This window comes from Varroa jacobsoni, unplaced genomic scaffold (assembly GCF_002532875.2).
Source record: "Varroa jacobsoni isolate VJ856 unplaced genomic scaffold, vjacob_1.0 contig00286, whole genome shotgun sequence".
Classification (NCBI taxonomy): domain Eukaryota; kingdom Metazoa; phylum Arthropoda; class Arachnida; order Mesostigmata; family Varroidae; genus Varroa; species Varroa jacobsoni.
In genome coordinates, this window is record NW_019214441.1 from 142,820 (window position 1) to 161,694 (window position 18,875).

Genomic DNA, 18,875 nt, shown 5'->3' on the forward strand with positions numbered 1-18,875 from the left:
GTAATGATTTGAGGTAAGAGAAGACAGATGTGCCGCGGAATTGTTTTCCCCTCCTAACGGTGCAATGGCAATGAGTTTGTCTTCCGCTGGATACCTAGCAAGGTAATGTAGATTCGAAACCCAGCGCAGACGCACGGTTCGTTTCGTGTTGGAAGAGGCCGGAAACTCTCGGAAGTAGCAGTGAAGATCCACCCATTCATTTCTTTGGAATTTCAGCTAGACTGTATTGTATTTGATCAGTTTGAGGTAGAAACGATGGGCGTTGCAAACGATAGAAATGCCCTCTGACATATGCTGTCCGTTTATTGATCAGAGCTTGCCAGATATTTGTACCTTTATTAACAATAGCGGTCTAGGTGTGTGTACCATATTGTACGAATAGCTGACGTGCGGTATTAGATACTCTGAGCGAGACGTGATCGATCTTTATCGATAAATCTGAATGATCAAATACGATACAAGCCTCTTCGTATTGCATCTACAGAGAACACATAAGCATATCCAGCCGTAAATCAATATAAGCAACAATAACGAATCGATAAGGTGAAGGAATAGTTTAAAGACTGTCAGCGTCTCTCGAGCCTCGAATAGACCCAGAGGATAAGGATGGCTGCTCGGGAGTTCGAAGGACATGAAATGATATATAACATGCGAAAAATATAGTAAGAAGTCATACACGTCCTTCACTATATGACTCCTTACTGGCAACGGGCGATCTCCACAACTGACGCCTCTTCAATTGCCCTTCTCAAAGAAACTCTTTTATCTCACTCATATATCACTCGGCCACAAACGTCAACGGTTACAGCAGTGAAAAAAAACTAAGCCAGCGCTTGTTATCTGAGCGGCCGTGATTGCCCTCGCTGTGAGTTATTTTACTCCGCTCGTATTTCAACGAACTCACGCAACGAGAGAAGCTTACTCTTTCGAAACGAAGCTAAAAAGTTGCCCGGGTGCAACAGCCGTTGGTTGACCTTTCTGTCTTTCCCTGTTTTTTTATTTTTCTTTCGTGGACTTCATCGGGCTCAGCGCCCCACCTAAATTAGGGGAATCCGTTGCACGTTCTCATAGAGACATCACCACAGCCATACGAACCATCGCAGCAACGCCCAAATAAATACAACGACGATTCTGCTATCACTTAAAAATAACAAGCACCACAACCGAAAAGCAGGGCAAAGAATTCGCCGTTTCGCATTTCTCCTACCGGATGTAACACTCAAAAAAGACAAAACATTGTCTCTTTCTTATGCCGTTGTGACTTGTTGCCGTTTCTTTGGTTTGAATAGGGCATAGCCCATTTTTTCTGGGCATGAATAATGGATGACTCAGGCCGTCTACCGCTGTGCTAGTACCCGGCGCGTACAGCCAGCAGTTGCCCCCTGTTCTTTCGAAAGAGAATAACGCCTTCGGTGATGATGGGTTATTTTAATGGATCGGGCCTTCCTTTGTTGTTTACATTTGGACTGTGTTTCGTAAAAACGCAATAGTAATTACCTATTACTTCTCTTTCTACTTAAGTTGATGCTGTGAACGTGAACGCAGCTTACAGCTCAGGGCTGCAGTTCGCTCGCAGTTAACACTACGTAGGCCTACGTTGCAAAACATCTGTATGGATTGCGTGATAAAATGTCCTTTAAGGAACAGCTGCGCCCTCTATGAGGCTGCTGTGACGAGAGTCAAGCCTGTTTAATAGAGTGGCAGGCGAGAGCGTTCATTGCATCAAAGTTAGAGCAGTGGTGTCACCTTGGAAGGTGCCCTGTTCGAAGCACTCGATATGAAGCCAATGGGGTTAAGAAAGAAGCTTGGTGTGAGACACTCTTGAGAGACTTTATCTCACCGCCATCTGTTGTAACTAGCGGGGAGGTTACCATTCCCCGTGTAGCGCAGGGTGTCGATGTGTAGTATACAGAAAATTTTTTTTCGGCGCTTAGTGCCGGCGACTATATGCGCCATTTTTTTCATCTGTGTAAAGTTTGATAGGGACTTTTTCTTTATAGACAAGTACAAGGAATCTCTCTGAGATGACAAGGTGACAATGGCAAATCTTCAATTGCTTGGTGCCTGTGGAAGAACAACTTATTTCTCCGTGAGAGCAGGTCATTCTTAGCACGTTACCGAGTTTAAGTACAACTTGACAGCTGCTTCGCTTTAAAAGCGACGGCATTGTCCTTTCATGCTCCACACCTGGACTTAACATCGGCACTAAGCATTGTCGGTGAACAAAATTATCACAGCTTTTCAGCAGGGTGGCCCTTCTGAGCAGATGAAACAGAGCCCCACCGATACACTCACTGATGGAGATCGCGCGACTACGAAACAAAGTACGGGTACCTCATGGCTTATTTGATAATAGTGGAAGTCCAGATAGACTCTCGAGCCGAGACTTTCCAGGCACCCAAGGATCGGTTAAAGATAAAACTTCAATTCCAGTTCCCCGTATCACCACTATTACCATAAAGATACCATAAAGATAGATAAATGCGTTATTATCAGGGCGATTGTGATCTGCCACGTCATACCCACGAACAACCTCGCCATTGGCTTACGAACCTCGTTTGCCGACTGCAGTGCTGTCATTCTGATCCCGGAGTGTAACAGTTGCATAAAAAAACAGTTGTGAGTGCTACTTGGTTTTTGTCATTAGCTCGTTTGAATACGTATTCGACCACCATCATTACTACGACGAGTCGCTAGCATAAGACAACAAGCTGTGGGGGACGGCGCGAACAAAACACCTACAGCCGCCGTGCGCCTCCGGCCACTGACGGCAACTTGGCCTGTACCTGACAGCCGCGTTGCGTACAGGTAAAACGGGTGCTGTCGCTTTGGTAGCATTCAACAGCGTCTCGATAACTCTGTAGCGTCTATAGAACCTCCGGAAATGTCTTATTCGGTGACGTTAGCGACAACCACGGTTGCTTCGCGATGACGCTTCCTAGGACGTCTTTGTTTGGATGACTCAGTTGCGTTCTTTCAATAGCGAAGTCGAGAAAATGCTCTTCATCGGCGTGTAGTCGAGCCTTAACAGAAAATAAAGCAAAAGAAAGCGCGTTAGCGTACTGAATGAATCCGGTATTATTCCAGAAAGAAACATTATGGGCTGACGTTGATGGCCTGCTATAACTGGGACGCACTTGGGACGAGGTTGTCCAGTGGTAATAGAGAGGAGCCATTGGCTGATTGGCACTGGGCTATAGAATAAGTTGGATTGGGTCGAACCGAGCTACCGTTTACAGCTCCATGCTGGCTAGCAGATGAGCGTTCCGGGTGTAACAGCAGAATACGTCCAGCTATTGAGAGCTCCTGCCAGGATGACTACCCACTGCCCGGCCTATTATTACCGTGACGGATAGGCACCTGAAAGAAAGGTAGCTAAGAGAGCCAAATAAACTAGAAGTTTGTAATGTATTGCCATGTTATGGTATGCTTCATCCGCGCACGTAGCAGGTTCATACACGATATTTCAATTTATCGATCTATGGGACTGTCGGACATCGAGAAATTTATGGCTGAGCAGCTGCGAGCGGATCATCTCGCGCGATACATTGCTGATATCGCGGCAGTGCCGGTTGTCAGCCCTTCTGGTACTCAATGGTATTTCGAATTTTCTCTCAATGAGATTTTTCTGTTATTTATTGAAATGTGCCCCTTGGTAGGAATTATTATAGGTATTGCCTTATTCTATATTAGTATAATATCTGAGCTTAAATGTACATAAAATTTCATGAACGAATACTGGCACATAACACACTATATTACCAATAGAACCAAAAGCCACAAACTATACCCGCTTCGAAGGTTTTCCTTACTGTATTTTTGCCAAGGATCAAACCAAAAAGAAAACTAACATTCAAGGTTTAGAACAAAGCTAGCAAAGGCCCGAGCGAACTTTTGCCAGTTTTTGTAAGGTTTTCCGATCCTGTCTCCGCGCTCTAGCTGGATTAACCACGTAAATGCCTCGATCAACGGCCTGATATTCCTTTCAGTGTGCGGTTATCATTAGTGAATCAATGATTCGTATAGTAATGGAAGAGCAAAATGCCGATTTTTCTAACCGGTTACAATTAGTTTGATCCCATGGTGACTAACAAAGAGGCCCGACCCATTGGTTTGTGGCCTGTTCTTCAAAACAACTTATAATTATAATACGGCAGTTATATTGTATCCATTGGAACAAGAGCTAATAAAGCTTTGTGATCGAACGATTCCACAACGCTCGCCGACAGTATCTCAGATAATTTATTTGTGATTATATTTATTGAATAATGAAGCACGAAGGATCTTATGCATACACACAGCTAAATAAAGAGAACAAAGGCTGATATTTACCCATTCTTGTTGGTGTCCGGACGAATTAGCTGCGTACTTGAATAGACGTCATATATATGTATATATATATATATATATATATATATATACACGTTATGTATATATAATGTATTCTATCGGGATCAAAATTTAAAAAAAAATTTTATTTTATTTTTCGTAATTTTATTTAATTCAATGCGTAATGTTCTCTTTGTGTAAATGGAGTTACCTTACTGATATATCGGTAGCATTCACGGCAGCTAAGCTACTGGTTCTTTATTTACATTGAAACCTACAGATTGTTTGTTATGTGTCGGGCGTTTGTTTATTCGGTGATCGGCAGCGGGCATCGTCGTGAAGCTCCTCAACTAAAGTCATACAACTGAGTTGAGACTTTACGATAGGCTTTTATTAGTCAGCCGATTATAATGTCAGAAGTTGTTACCAAATCTCCGTCATCGAGATAAGATAACCTCATCATACAAACACGGCAACGTTAACGCTCCTCAAGCACTTTTATGCTCCTTAGTCAACTTTATGTAGACAGTGTTTTATTGACTCTTCTGTCAATAGTAACAAGAGTTCAGTTTACGTTCCTCCCAAAAGTAGTTGATCACGAAAACTTCGATGAACACCCCCGAGCGTACAATCGATGGTGTACAATTTTATATGAATATATCTACAATCGAAATTCGTCTAGACTATTTTTACTTCAGATCTTTAGCTCACCGAGATACCCCTGTCCCCCATAAAACCGTAACAATAAAACCTATTGAAAGTCGTAATCATCGTTCGAATTCAGTCAGCCCTAGCGTAGCAAGTACCGATTTGTGGTTTACCGCTTGGTTTTATGGCTATTTTTTATAATGATGGATATTATTGGATCTTACTGTCAAATCACGTATACTTCACGGATATCCACTCTGTTCGGCTTAGTCTTGTATTGCCTGTGTCCTTGTCTGTATTACCATGTTGGCAAGAGCCCGCGCTGTCCATGGTGATCGTTTGGATGATCATACTTAACACTGGCGGTGAACTGATGATGCGGCAATGCGCTTCTTCAACATCGTTCCTATTCTACTTCGGGGCGGCGGCAGCGAGCCTTCTCTATATTTTCAACTATGGCCATTGCATTTCTATAGGATGGCTTACCCTGTCCAGGTGCCGTAGCCTACGAAATCTACTATCTATTGTTACGGGTCCTTTACGAAATTTCACGTTCTCGTTCTTCTTTTTTCTTCAGAATACAATCAACCGAACGTTGAACAGCTTAGTTGAACTGTCGTCTCGCGCAAGGACCCGATAATGTCGATATTGTCAAGTTGTCACGAAATTAACCAATCACAGCTTATGCATAGCAGGAATACGTTCGCGAGTGGACAAGCTATGACGCCAAACAGGGGAAAAATGATTGCTACCACACACAGTCACATAGCCGGAAAACAATCGTTACCTGATTCGTATCACTAAACATGTATCTGTATATAAACGTATCTACATAATATATAATGTGTCAAAAGTAGATAGTGCGAGCAGAAAGTTTAATAAATAATAGGGGTAAAAACATGGGTAACATGCTTCTGAAGTACCGACCGCCTACTGATTAATATGGAACACAAATGTATTTCAAATGTGCGCTACACTTTGCATAGATAAATGATTAGCGATACTGAGATTTCTTGCGACTATTACAACTATTAAGGAAACAATGCTTTTCCAAAAATACCAGCTGCCGCAAGCTGCTATGCCCGCCTGTGCCTCTTCACAGCACAGGAAAATTAAGGCTTCTGAATATTTGTTTCGCTTTATGACGCTACACTAAGGACAGCAGGGCACTAGCGTGAAAGATCGTTATCGACGAATCACGTTTAGTTACCACTGGTACTAGACACCGTACGCCGATCCTGAATATATAGCACGGGTCCATGGGCACCTCCGCATAGCTTTATTATGGCGGCAGGCGCCGGTTAAAGTATGTCGTCTAATTCTTATCTTGTAAATGCACGATTTCATGTTCTGTGTGATCGAGTGCGAAAGGAGTCCCATCAGGAGCTAGTGACCTATCGGCGCAAATCTAGCGATGTACATGTAACACAATGGGAAAACATAGGCGATAAAAAGAACCCACAACACAATAGAATACGAGAGAAATTCATTTGTATGATTATCGTGCGGTACTAATAATGGGAGGTTAGTAGCGGATTTAGATTCACCGTATGATAGTTATAATGAAAGCTTCTCTTCGTAGGTTTTTTTTTGTTTGTTGTGGCCTGTTTCGTCGACTCATGATTGTGTGGTGCGCCTCCTGATAGACTGAACGTGAATGTGTCTGAGATCTTTTTGCAATTTTAAGGAAGTGGAGGCCTTCTCGACAAGTACCGAATTACTCGAAGTTGCTAATATGGACTTTTTGTGTCGCAGGCAGTATACACGATGCATCGTAGTGTTCAGAGATCGGAAGGATCAATGCAGGGCTGTGCCTAACGATCATTACTAGATATTCCCTTGGACCATTCCGGAAGACTGAGCTCCAGTTGTGCGCTCGAAGGTTTAACATTATATTGCCCTTGAGCACTTCTCGTATTCGCATATAGTGCCTGTGTTTGATACGAAAACTGAAATTGGACGAGATTAAAATGTTCCTGATGTATTAGACTTGTCCATCGGTCGAATTTGTTCGATCGATCAGCTAGAATAGAACTTATACCGCTTATTAACTCTATGTCCGCTCTACATCGTCTCTAATTCACGGTCAGTCCTGTCCGTCAAATAACAAGCCAAAAAGCACACTCGCTAAAATCGGGTTTTACTAGAGGGGGTTTAATTAAACTACTGTATTTCACTATAACTAATATTACATCAGTGAAAATGGCTGTTGTTGTTAGACCTGATGATGTCGCTCGTGAATTCGCACGACAACTGCGGGGCGGCATTAGCAAACGCGCTAGCTTTTTGTGGCCGGCTGATTCTCCTTGGTAATGAAGGCTGACAAGCGACTTTTCAATTTCTTGATGCTCCTAGTCTATGTCCGCTTGTCTGTTTGGCCTTCAGCGGTTATAACATTTACGTAGCAACGTATAGAGCAACGAGTTGCCTGTGACGTTGTTTGTACACGCCGTGAGGGGTAACGATATGAATCGGTCGCGTTGTAACGCGTTTGAAAGCTCCAGTAGGCTTGGGCTGGTGATATGGTTTTAGAAGCGAGTGTGCAGAACCACAAAAAATACTATAGTACGATGCCAGCAGCTTTTTAGATAAGTAAAGCCGTAGCAATAGCAACAACAACAACAACAACATGGCGTCGACAAAACAGGCAACAACAAAATTTGACAGTAATGACAAGACCAACTTTGTTTTCTTATTTCGGTTATAAAAAACGGAGACGGACAGTGCAAACTTGCAAGCTCGTGACGTCAGTGGTCCGTTGGGGTTTTGGACACATGAGCTCTCTACGTGCCACCATATTCGCGCCCCATCAACTAACACCTTGTCGTTGTTCATTACCTGTTTGCCCATCCATTGTCGTTCCGGAGCGGTCAGTAACATCTGAGCTTTCATCTGCAAAGAAATTAATACGAGTCGGTGCGTCAATAAAGCTACAGAAAGAGAAAGATAACGAATAAGCATTCATTGGAACATGTTGAAAGAATGTTATACAAGATGAAGTTGTCAAGCTTCGTCCTGTTGTGTTCTGACCGCTGTCCAAGTGGCTCAAGTGGGATGAAATTTGCCAGAACGACTTCATCAACGTAGGTTGTAAGCAACAATGTAGAAGATATCAGTGAAAGCCGTAGCAGTTTTGCCTCATTTTGGCCCTTGTCATTGATAGTAATCTACAACGAATAGAAGATGCGATATGCACTAGTTTCTATCTAATAGTCGAGAGTTAAGTGTTCCATCTTAAGAAGTATATTGTGTTTGCTTAATGTCCCCGGTTTTTACTCTAGATAACGTCATAAATTGGCGTGGGTATAAGTGACAGGGCGAATACAATATCAGGGGTATCTATTATTAGTAGACGGTGAGCAGAGCATATTTTACGGTGAATCGAAGCCAGTCTTCTACTGGCTGTAGTTAACTACAGCCGTCGAAGCTAATGATATTCATTGGCTTCTTCACGACTTGGTAGACTAGTCGACTAGCCGGTGGTAACAATGCTAGCTTGGACTTGTCATGGTTGTTTGTTCGTTCCCTGCTGTTCGTTTCGACAGAACGCTTCTAGCACGCACTTAGTAGACTACTTTGAATAACGAATGGCGATAGGATATGTAGGAATGTTTAAACGCCAGGACGCGTTTGGCTGCGACAATTTTTCCGCAGAAGGCCTAAAGGGTGCATAAGATAAAAAAACCCTCGACGAAATAGGCCAAGGAGAGGGTTCCTGTAACACTCTGCTTATATGATAGATACTTACAGCATGTTTAGTATGTACAAAATGATTACGATGAGTAAACGATGCTCAGATTAGTAATGAATGGCATATGAATAGCTACGATGCGCTATGTTTCTACAGAAAGCGAAGTTGCTCGTCTGTTTCTACTATAATTATAAGACATTTATGCTTGACACACCAGTTTGGGCAGTGTCCTCTATATGGTTGGTTACCCTATGACCATCCAACAGACGGACCTCCATGCCATAAGATCTGCGCTATTCATCTGAAATGGCTTGTTCTCGCGCCTACGAATAGTGACTGTGGCAGTCCATGCTAAACCAAGATACTACCGAAAATTGCTTTCCAAAGGTTCGCCCCAGACACTCTCTAACCATCTCCAACGCTTCCGGATGGTTCCGGGTATACTGTTGAATGTCTAGGACCACCAATGGCTTCTCCAATGGCCATTTAGTGCCACTGACATCGGCAGATGTAGCAGACACCATCTGCTCTCAGCAGAATAACCGCCATTCCAATTCCATTATACGAAAACGTTTATGTTCCTCGAAAAAGTAGAGAGATGGTCGCTTACCCGTCCATGTATCCTGTTTTTACGTGAGTGCCTTTGTGACGTGGAATATTTTCTTAGTGTAAGCTACTCTTCTTGCCGATGTTAAAAGCATATTGTAAGCAAATGCCATTTAATACCGTAGTGAGCGATGCTACGCTGTCGTGATGTCGCTGTCATCGTCGTTGCTTACCAGCATTTCCTGCCTTCTTTTCGTTTATCCATTTGTAGCGGTCAGCGAATGTGACGGCCTACCGCGCGAATAAAAACAGAGAACAAGACTATCCGGACTGACAGTGAGATTCCTATCGAAGCCTCGAAGAATTATGAAGCCCAAACATGAGAACGGCTGGAGAGTGAAGATTAGACGAAGCGGACATGGGGTCCTCACTACTGGAGTAAAGGCAATGGAGGTTGCTGTACGCAAACTCGTAAAAAAAAATGCATGAGAGAGAAAGAGAGAGAACGTTCGTGACCGGACGATTTTATTGTGTGCAGATGATTCTACGTAGATGCGCAGGCAAGATGGATGAAACGTGAATAAACCAAGAGAAATTTATCAGAAAAACAAAAACGCACGACGCAACTGCGTCATCCGGGGCTTACGGTATGGTTTGTCAAATGGTAAGGATACTATCTGTTTTCGAGACGCAAGGTGCACCGAGCATCCACTATGTTATATGGTAGTATGGCTCTTACTGCCTTAGATCCCGCCGACGGCACCTGCCACTCAGTGCGTATGAACAAATACAGTTTTTATTGAATTATGTAAGTAGATTATAATGAATGTCAGGACGTGGACTAAATTGAACAAACAAATTGAATACAAATTACTGCACAAATAATTAGTGCTGAGTAAAAAATCGAAAAAAAATGAAGGCTATAAATATTGTTCTCGGCTTCGGTTTGACAGATCAATATAATGAAACAATCCAACTACGTCTAGTGGCAGACCATGCGTGCTTACCGCTAAAATATCCCTATAACAAACTATTCTAATAAGTCAGACGAGCGAAATCGGGATTACTTCCATGGACCTTTCCATCCATTTTCGTATACGTTGGAAATTGGTTTTTGATTGGAACCTACTTTGCGACGCATATTTTTACTATCATCGAAGAAACAGCTGGCGATTTTCCGCTGAGAGACTTCTGCTTCAAAGACGCAACCTTGTTATTGCTACTGTTGGTAACAGAGTAGAAAATCGTTTACGCATACACGCAAAGACAGATGCGGGTGTTCTACGTGATAATTTCGGATATAACCGAATCAGTTAGGTGGCTTCTACAACGGTTTGGTTATTGTCTTCTTGGCCTCTCGGCAGCGACATAAGCGGTTTTTGTTCTTTTTCCGGGTTTATCTTCAACGTTATTAACTACAACTCGCTCTAAACCGTGACGTATTCTATTGCTGTAGCCTGCCGAAGCGGGTTACCCCATCGTAGAGTCCCACCCACATATAGAGCAAGGACTGCCGTCACTGTCGTTGTCTTACCATCACATGCGCGCACAAAATCAGGCCAAAGGAAACGATAATGATTCGTCGGGTGATGGTTGCAAACACGGCTCATGATTTTGTTTTCTGCTTTCGTACAATGCATTGTGCTAATGACGCTTACGAAGAAGCGTTGGCTATATTACGTACGTGGCGATTACCATTGACGTTGCTGTGCCACCCGTTGTTGTCTCCCTTTGCTATCGTCTGCTATTGTTGCTATCGTCTGCTATTGTTGCTATCGTTTGCTGTAGTTGCCGTCTTAACGTCTTAGCCGTATGGTGTTGTGTTGCTCTGTATTGTTGGCTTAGTTGTTTTCCTCCTGAAAATATGAAGGTCTTCGATCAGCAACGCCGTGTTAGTTAATAGCCGACATAATCTTCTACAACTGGGCAAACTCTAAGCGAAAGAAAGAGAAACGGCAGACAAACTAGTAGAGCATTATGAACAGATGGATTCGTCGTTGCTGCTGTTGTTATACTAACTTCTAATGAATACGAAGCAAGTATCCTTCTATAGTCGCCGAATCCTTCCAGACGGCTCGGGCAAATGTGGCGGTGTGAGAGACCGAGAAATTGGTCTAACATGACGTGAGAAGTGATGCGAAATAATCTTGTGGCCTGCAGTATCTGTGCAATTGAAACATAATATCGCGTTTCTAAACATATTGACTGCTAAGATTAGTAAGTAAGAGATAGCTTGTGTGATGTCAAATAGGCGCCGATAATGTGTTTAGCAAATGTTGCAGTATTTGAAAACAAACAAACATGCGTCGCCTGCTTCGTATTGAGTTCTGGCTGCGAGCCAAAGTTCCTTGCACAATATCGGCATACGTCGCGTATTTCCTTTGTATATGACTTGTACATACGCTGAAGACATAGCTGTGACACGCGTAGAAACCTATACGCATGTAACATAACCGGGTTGCCTAATAAGTTCTCACACAATCGGGCTAGCAAATAGTTACGCCCTTTGAAAGCACTTTGTGCTGTCAGCTACGCTTGTTTACTACTGTCGATAGCACAGTTAAATCTGGATCTCATTTCTATTTTTTTTCTGGTTCTGCGTCGCTTCTCGCTTTACGGATGTTAAATCTGGGAACGATACGCAGTTCCGCGTCCTTGCAACCTCTGTTACAGGTGCGCAGTCCGTAAGTCGCCAATAGGTAGAGGCGACAAATAGTGCTTCTATTATGCGTGGTCCTATATAAACTACCTCCACAATAAATGCAACGAGATCGGGAAGCGCGTGAGCAATCGGCCCTCTTTACAATGACATCGATCTTCGTTAGCTTCATGTCTGTTGGCTGCGTCGAGTCTGCCGCCTGAACGTGTTGTTGGCAGAAAGGTAGTGTTTTAAGGAGCATACCCCTTCCAACCCCTTAGTCTTCTCCGAACTTCTTCCCGTTCTCTACAAATGGATACGACGTTAATGGGTACGTTAGGGCAGTCTAGGGCAAGTGAGCTCGTTGCTGAGAGCCCCGGAGCTTTTCCGTAGTACTAAGTAAGCAACGCGGTGACGGAGAGATTCAAAAAGAAAACATCCCTTACTGCCTTAATCCTTTGTAAGGGAAGCTTATGCGTTGCCAACAAACGAGACTGTAAAGGCAATCTATACAGGTACAGTTAAAGGCGCTAAGAAAGGAGAAGATCTTAGCAAAAGCAGACAGCGGCCAGACCGTAACTAGATAAACAGGAAGATCTGCGTGGGTTCCAGCTTTCCCGTCGTTTAGATGTTTCTCGGTTTGAGGCCATGGATAAATACTTTAGATATTACAACCACTAGTCCTCTGCATCGGAGATCTGCCCGTCGTACTGATCTCGTATCGTTCAACGAGTGTCTATTTACAAAAGCACGTCTCTCAACGCAAAGGGCATATTGGGCGCTCGAAGGTGTTTCGGACCAAGCTACAAATTAGGGATGTGTCTGTCCGCAGATGGGCCGGTGTACCTAACACACGAACTACAGTCATATCGAGACGAGAGAGGCGAGCTGCGGGATGTTAAAGCTTTTTCAACGGCTGGCGACGGCCAAAGCAATGGCGAAACGGTGAAAGGTTTAAATGCAGTATCGGTTTGCTATAGTAGGACTTACAGACCATTGACGGATGTCAGGGGGCATCGGCTGTGCAAAGACGGGATACCCGTGCCCAGCTAAGAAGGAAGTATTGCGGGGAGTAATTGTTAGTTTATGATTAGACAAATGCAAAAAAGAAAACTGGATAAATTTTTTTTTACTAGGTCATAAAGCAAGGTTGATTCATGCCAAACTAACCATAAAATCATTCTGGACCGTAATTCTTGTATATGTCAATAGTGTTTATTACCATTATCTTTGTGTGTATGTCAATATAGCCTTGACAAAATACGGTACTAATTGGTAGATTGTTATGGGTAAGTGTGAATCGGAAAAACATTATAGCTTTAAATTATAGTTTTAGGTACGTTGTATGCCACTAATGCCGTGTAAGCTGCACAACGTAGGGCCGCATAGGACCGTTCTTCTTGTTGAACCCATAGAGAAATTAATCGGCCTTGGCTTTTACAGTGCCGCGTAAAGTCATCTGCACCTGTATCTACTTTAGTAGCAAATTTAGCTAACCCTGTTCTTTACATCCTTATCGCGTCCAGGTAATTATTGTAGTCCTATTGACGACGCCTCTTAGTACTTGATGTCCACTAGACGTGTCTATTGCAAACAAGTGGTGAGGAATAAATGTGAGCAAAAGACTTATATAAGGGCAAAAGTTTAATCTTCAGTCAATCAGATCCGTGTTCTTGTTCAACTTAACGTTTCCAGGTAAAACTGGCCCGACATTTGCCGACGAATAAGGAAGTTGCAATCAAAATTATCGACAAGACACAACTCAACCAATCATCACTACAGAAACTCTTCCGGGAAGTTCGGATTATGAAGATGTTATCACATCCAAATATTGTCAAACTTTACCAGGTGAATTGTTTAACTTAACTTAGCTATATTTTGTGTCGAGTGTTAGCTCTGATCATAGATATAATAAACAATATCGAGAATCCTCAACTAATATTATAGTTATATATAATATATTGTATTATAATATATCGTACTTATGTTAGGATGGGAGATGCTGCAATTGTAGCACCTTTGACATATGGTACAAATGTAGCAGTCCACGACCGATTCTACAATGTTATTATTATTGTTTCTATCCCGGATTATTGTGCGTATGTGCGGTTATTGTGCAGTTTATTGCATCAATATAGTATTAATAATTTTATTAGCGCCGTTAAATTTATTAGATGTAAGACCTATTGAAGCAAATACTTGAAAAAAGAAATCAAGAAACGACTAACTGCGTTTCTGCTATCTGACTTTTGAACAATTTCCGACTTTTGTATGTTCATCTCTATCGAGAGAATATAGTTTTTAGATTCTTGATTAGTTCGCGCATTAGGACATATTAGCCTTGTTTGCCAGTGCCTTCTGGCAATTGGCGTAATGTATCTGCCTGCTAATCTTAGGGACATGTTATGGTCTATGTTCAAACCCAAGTATAGACAGACACACTTCGTTTCGTGTTAGGGGAACCAGCCAGCCAGCCAGCCAGCCAGCCAGCCACAGAGGCCATTACAAACAAACGGTTTCTATCCCACTCTCATTAAAACTATTATATATAATTTTCTAGTAGCAATTCGCAAACCATTTCAAAAACTCATCTACTCTTTATATCATTCCAGATTAAGATACAAAAAATTTTATGACATAATGAAAGGCTCAAAGCAGACGTACATGGGTTAGCTCATTCGGCGCAAATGTACATAAACCTTTGTGTGTGCATCATATACAAGTTCTAGAATTTGAATATTTGAGCTGTGATCACAAACCAACCATATATATTTCTGCGGCTTGTGTATTTATCCATAGAAAAAACAGCGACCATCGTGTTCCATTGCATATTATTTACTGGGAAACTACCTGGTGTCGCTCAGCGTCACGTTCTGACGTTTGCTTTGCTTGCTTTCCTTTGTTATGGCAGGCATCAACAAACCACAAGCCTGTTTATGCCAATTGTCGTCGAGTTGTCCTGAGCTTACAGGCAAAACACGTTAAGTATTTTCCTTAATGAAGGCAAAATCTACAGAATGATGGAACCTAGGATTGCGTTTTTTTAGCGTCCAAATCACTCTTGTTGTTGCGTACAAACCCATGTGGTTTCCTCCTGCGATGTTGGCCGTTTTTGTCACACAGCGTCAACAACAGCCCTTCTGCCCTTGCATCGATGCCTGCTTGCGAGTCTTCGTAATCTCTTGTGGTCCCTTTTTTTTTCGTCCTCCTTAAACGAGCAGCAGGTCGTCCCCGAGACGATCCCCCCCGCTCTCTCTCCCTCTATGTCTGTCGATATATATGCGCCTCATGCAGATATCGATATGCAGTGGCCTATAGATAGTTCGGGTTCACCGGGCCCGCCCGTCTTTACTGGTCCACGATATGGTCGGTATTTGTTGCTGTCAGTTAGTCAGCCGAACCAATATCGAGATCGTTGCGCCACGTAAATCGGTGACCTGCGCCCCACACGATGAAACGGACTCATGACCGATTTGAATTCAGCGGCCTTGCTCGCGTTCATTTCGTTGCAGCTATCTCTCCAACCACTAATGGTCAGAAAGCCAATAACAGCGATAAAAACAACTATAAAACAACATAAAGATGGCAGGAAAAAGACAACGGATTGCAGTATTAGGCGCGGAGCATGTGTGACAACCGTTTGCGTCTAATCCTGACCATTCTTGCTCGAACTGTTGTTGCGTACGCTTATTAGGTGCCGCTGAGGTAGCCGTCTTTGCTGGGCGCGTAAGGGTCATTTCTAAACGCATTTATCTATCGCTGTAGCACAGAACACGTTCGGTTGCTATGTCGAAGCCCTTCAATGTTGCTGTTGATTTTGCCATGTGTTTATATCTATATATATATATATACATATATGTAATGAGAGAAAAATTGCACCACCAAGAGCTTTTAGCTATTGAGCACGAGATCTTACGTATTCGCGTATACGTTCCGTGCCGTTTCACGTCGCTTTTGAAAAGACGAACATCGTCACTTGATGGAGTCTACTGAAATTGGGATTACTGGATTATTACAACTGGGATTACAAAGTAACAATTAATAGCAACTCCTTTGGGCAATTTCGTTCCTTACGCTATAACGAATCATCTCTAAGAGTAGCACCTGTAGTAAGCAATATTATTATGGTAGAAGCGAGAAATGCGTACACAATTTCGCATAACGTATATATAAAAGCTGAATCTAAATATCGAATAAGGACGAAAAATGTGACTTGGCGCCTCGGTTATGTATCCAAAATCTACTGGCCTTTTTTTGTAACGTTGCTAGGTTTATGTACTGTCCCATTACATAACCAATACTTTTAGCAGTACATACCTATATATATACATCTATACAAATCCACATTAGGGCGACCATTATTGTACATGAGTGTACGAACATGTAACAGAGACGTATAGCCATTAAAAAGCCACAAAAAAGACGGAAGGTTAGACACGTACGTGATCCCTGATGACCCTGACGGCTAGACCAGTACGTAAACAACAGCCGAAAAAATGACGGCTGTTTTTTTCTTGTGCTATTGCTCCCTTGGTCAAATATGACTGCTTCAGACGGCCGGCGGCTTGTCCTGGTAATATGAAATAAACAGTGTGTTTACGCCCAAATTTTATCCTGGACCCTATCAAACTAAGCGTCCCGAACCTTAGTAGCAAGTGAACACGTCACCAGTTTACTACTATGGGGACAGAGACAAGTGACAACAATTATTGTACAGGTTGAGGCAAGAATCACTGAGGCGTTCTAAAAAAACTATTCCCTTCGTTCGGAAAATCAATGCTGTATGGTTGCATCCGCTCATTGTTGCAATCATTTACATAGCTCCTAACAGGTTCAAAACGAAGGTTCCAGTTGTCAAGAGAATTTTTTAAATTATGTGTGCCTTAGCCTGCTTATACGTCGATACTCGGGCTGTGTTTATTTTTTCATTGCTCCAAAGTTCGTATAGTTATTCAAATATTGGTCAAGAGTTTATACTAAATTGAATAAAATTACTTTGATGTTTATCAGTACATCGACGTGTAATTACAAACGGATGTTGTAATCATATTGAATTAGGTTAGACAAAGTTTATAATGACGAACTTTTCGATGATTTTTTTGACAAAAGAACATTAGCATCGATAAAAGGAATCACTACGAAGAATGCATATAGACAAGCATATACAAAAAAAAAAAGAAAAATAGATTGCTATAAGGCTACAAATGCAGCAGACAGTGGTTTACTGTTCACACACGCCGCAATGCACGACCTAGTAGTACTAGTAATATTAACATGATTCTTAATAATTACTCGCAACTTCGCCACATTGAAAGGCAGGATAATTTCAAAAGCGACACATAACACACGCTTTGAAACTACACGTCCGTCGTGCGCGTCTTGCCTCTCATTTTAGTATGGAATAGTCTATATATAAAAAATAGCCTACCTAGTTGAAAGCGAGCAGTACTTGACCTCAGACAGAAAAAATCAAAATGTATTTCATGTATGTATTATGACCATATTCCCATCTGGAACTTCTTTGCTATTCTGTTAAGAATTATACATCGGATGATTTGCACGATGTCATATTGTCCTTAGTCAGTACGTAGAAGATTCTGATGTACGTAACGATATTAGCTAGCATCTGATTGATCTTCTAGATTAGTTTGGCGGTCCAACAAATGCGTCGAGGATCTGTTCTGTTGGAACGAACCTCCACAGCGTAAGTGATTGCTTGAACAAAACCAGTTTTATTATCAGCTGGTGTTTGGAACTGGTTCTTCAAGCGTGAGTATTTATTCTGACCCTCAAAGATGTCTCGAAATTCGCCGAAAAAGCGAGAAGCGGGTAGCTATATGGCAAAAACATTGATTTGGCAATGGTTGGCGATTACTAGCAATTAAGTAATTAACAAGCAAATAATAGAGACCTATTGCATCATGTTATTTTTATACCTACTTCTCCAAGAGCACAAGTAGCAAGATCACTACCGGCGGTGATAAGGGTGGATTATGCTATGAACTACTCAGATCCCAAGAAAGAACTACAAGGGATCGTTACGCAAATTCGTCTCATCCGTCTGAGCCACGAAATCGACAGGAAGAGCCTTGAACTGGCAAAGGGTGACGCAAAACGATCTTACTACATGACAACGCCATTCCGCATACTGCTTTGATGACCCAACGATCTCCAGTGGGAAACTCTGCCATGCCCGGCGCACAGTCTAAACATCATTCCAACTGATTAATACTTGTTTCCGTCAGTGCAGCTTAACTAGGAAGGCAAGCATCTTAGAACAGAAACCTAAATTCGCGAATACGTTGGCGAATGGATTGCTTATAAAAGCGAGCACCTTTTAACCGCGGCCAAAGGGACGGGCGAATTCGTATACAGCATATGACTACTTTTACTAAATTGTGTCACTTCATCGAAACCTACATTAAACTAAAGCAGCTAAAAGCAACGGCAACTTTTACTTAGATGTTAACTCGTTATTTTAGTAAAGTTCCTTTTTTTATTTAGGTCGCACCCGTCGACAGTTTTAATTATGTTTTGTGTGATGGTAATTTCATTCGTTTTTGCATAATATGCTTTGATAACCAACGTGTTGATTCTTTGCCACATTCGTTCGGTAAATCTGGTAGGTGATAGAAACAGAAAAAACGCTATATCTGGTCATGGAGTACGCGTCAGGAGGTGAGGTATTTGACTACTTAGTAGCACACGGTCGGATGAAGGAAAAAGAGGCGCGGGCTAAATTTCGACAGATCGTCTCCGCGGTTCAATACTGCCACCAGAAACGAATTATTCATCGAGACCTCAAGGCGGAAAATTTACTTCTCGACGCCGAAATGAACATAAAAATTGCCGACTTTGGGTTTAGCAACGAGTTTGTGCCGGGGCAGAAGCTCGACACGTTTTGCGGCAGTCCCCCATACGCTGCACCCGAACTCTTCCAGGTGGTGTGAACATTCAATTTGCATTTGTCAATCAGAAAAAGTACTTTCTAACAAAAGACTAAAGATCATACAACTAAAGAAG

At 42.3% G+C, this 18,875-nt stretch overlaps 1 protein-coding gene across 7 annotated transcripts in view; it reads left to right on the forward strand.

Annotated features, from left to right (window-relative positions):
- Window positions 1-18,875, forward strand: part of LOC111271021 (serine/threonine-protein kinase MARK2) — a 93,541-nt gene that overhangs the window by 58,575 nt on the left and 16,091 nt on the right. For all 7 annotated transcript variants that reach the window (XM_022851532.2, XM_022851533.2, XM_022851531.2 and 4 more), the window contains 2 exons: window positions 13,548-13,700; window positions 18,479-18,793. In XM_022851532.2, coding sequence (XP_022707267.1) covers window positions 13,548-13,700; window positions 18,479-18,793 — 468 coding nt within the window. The remainder of the gene's footprint in view (window positions 1-13,547; window positions 13,701-18,478; window positions 18,794-18,875) is intronic.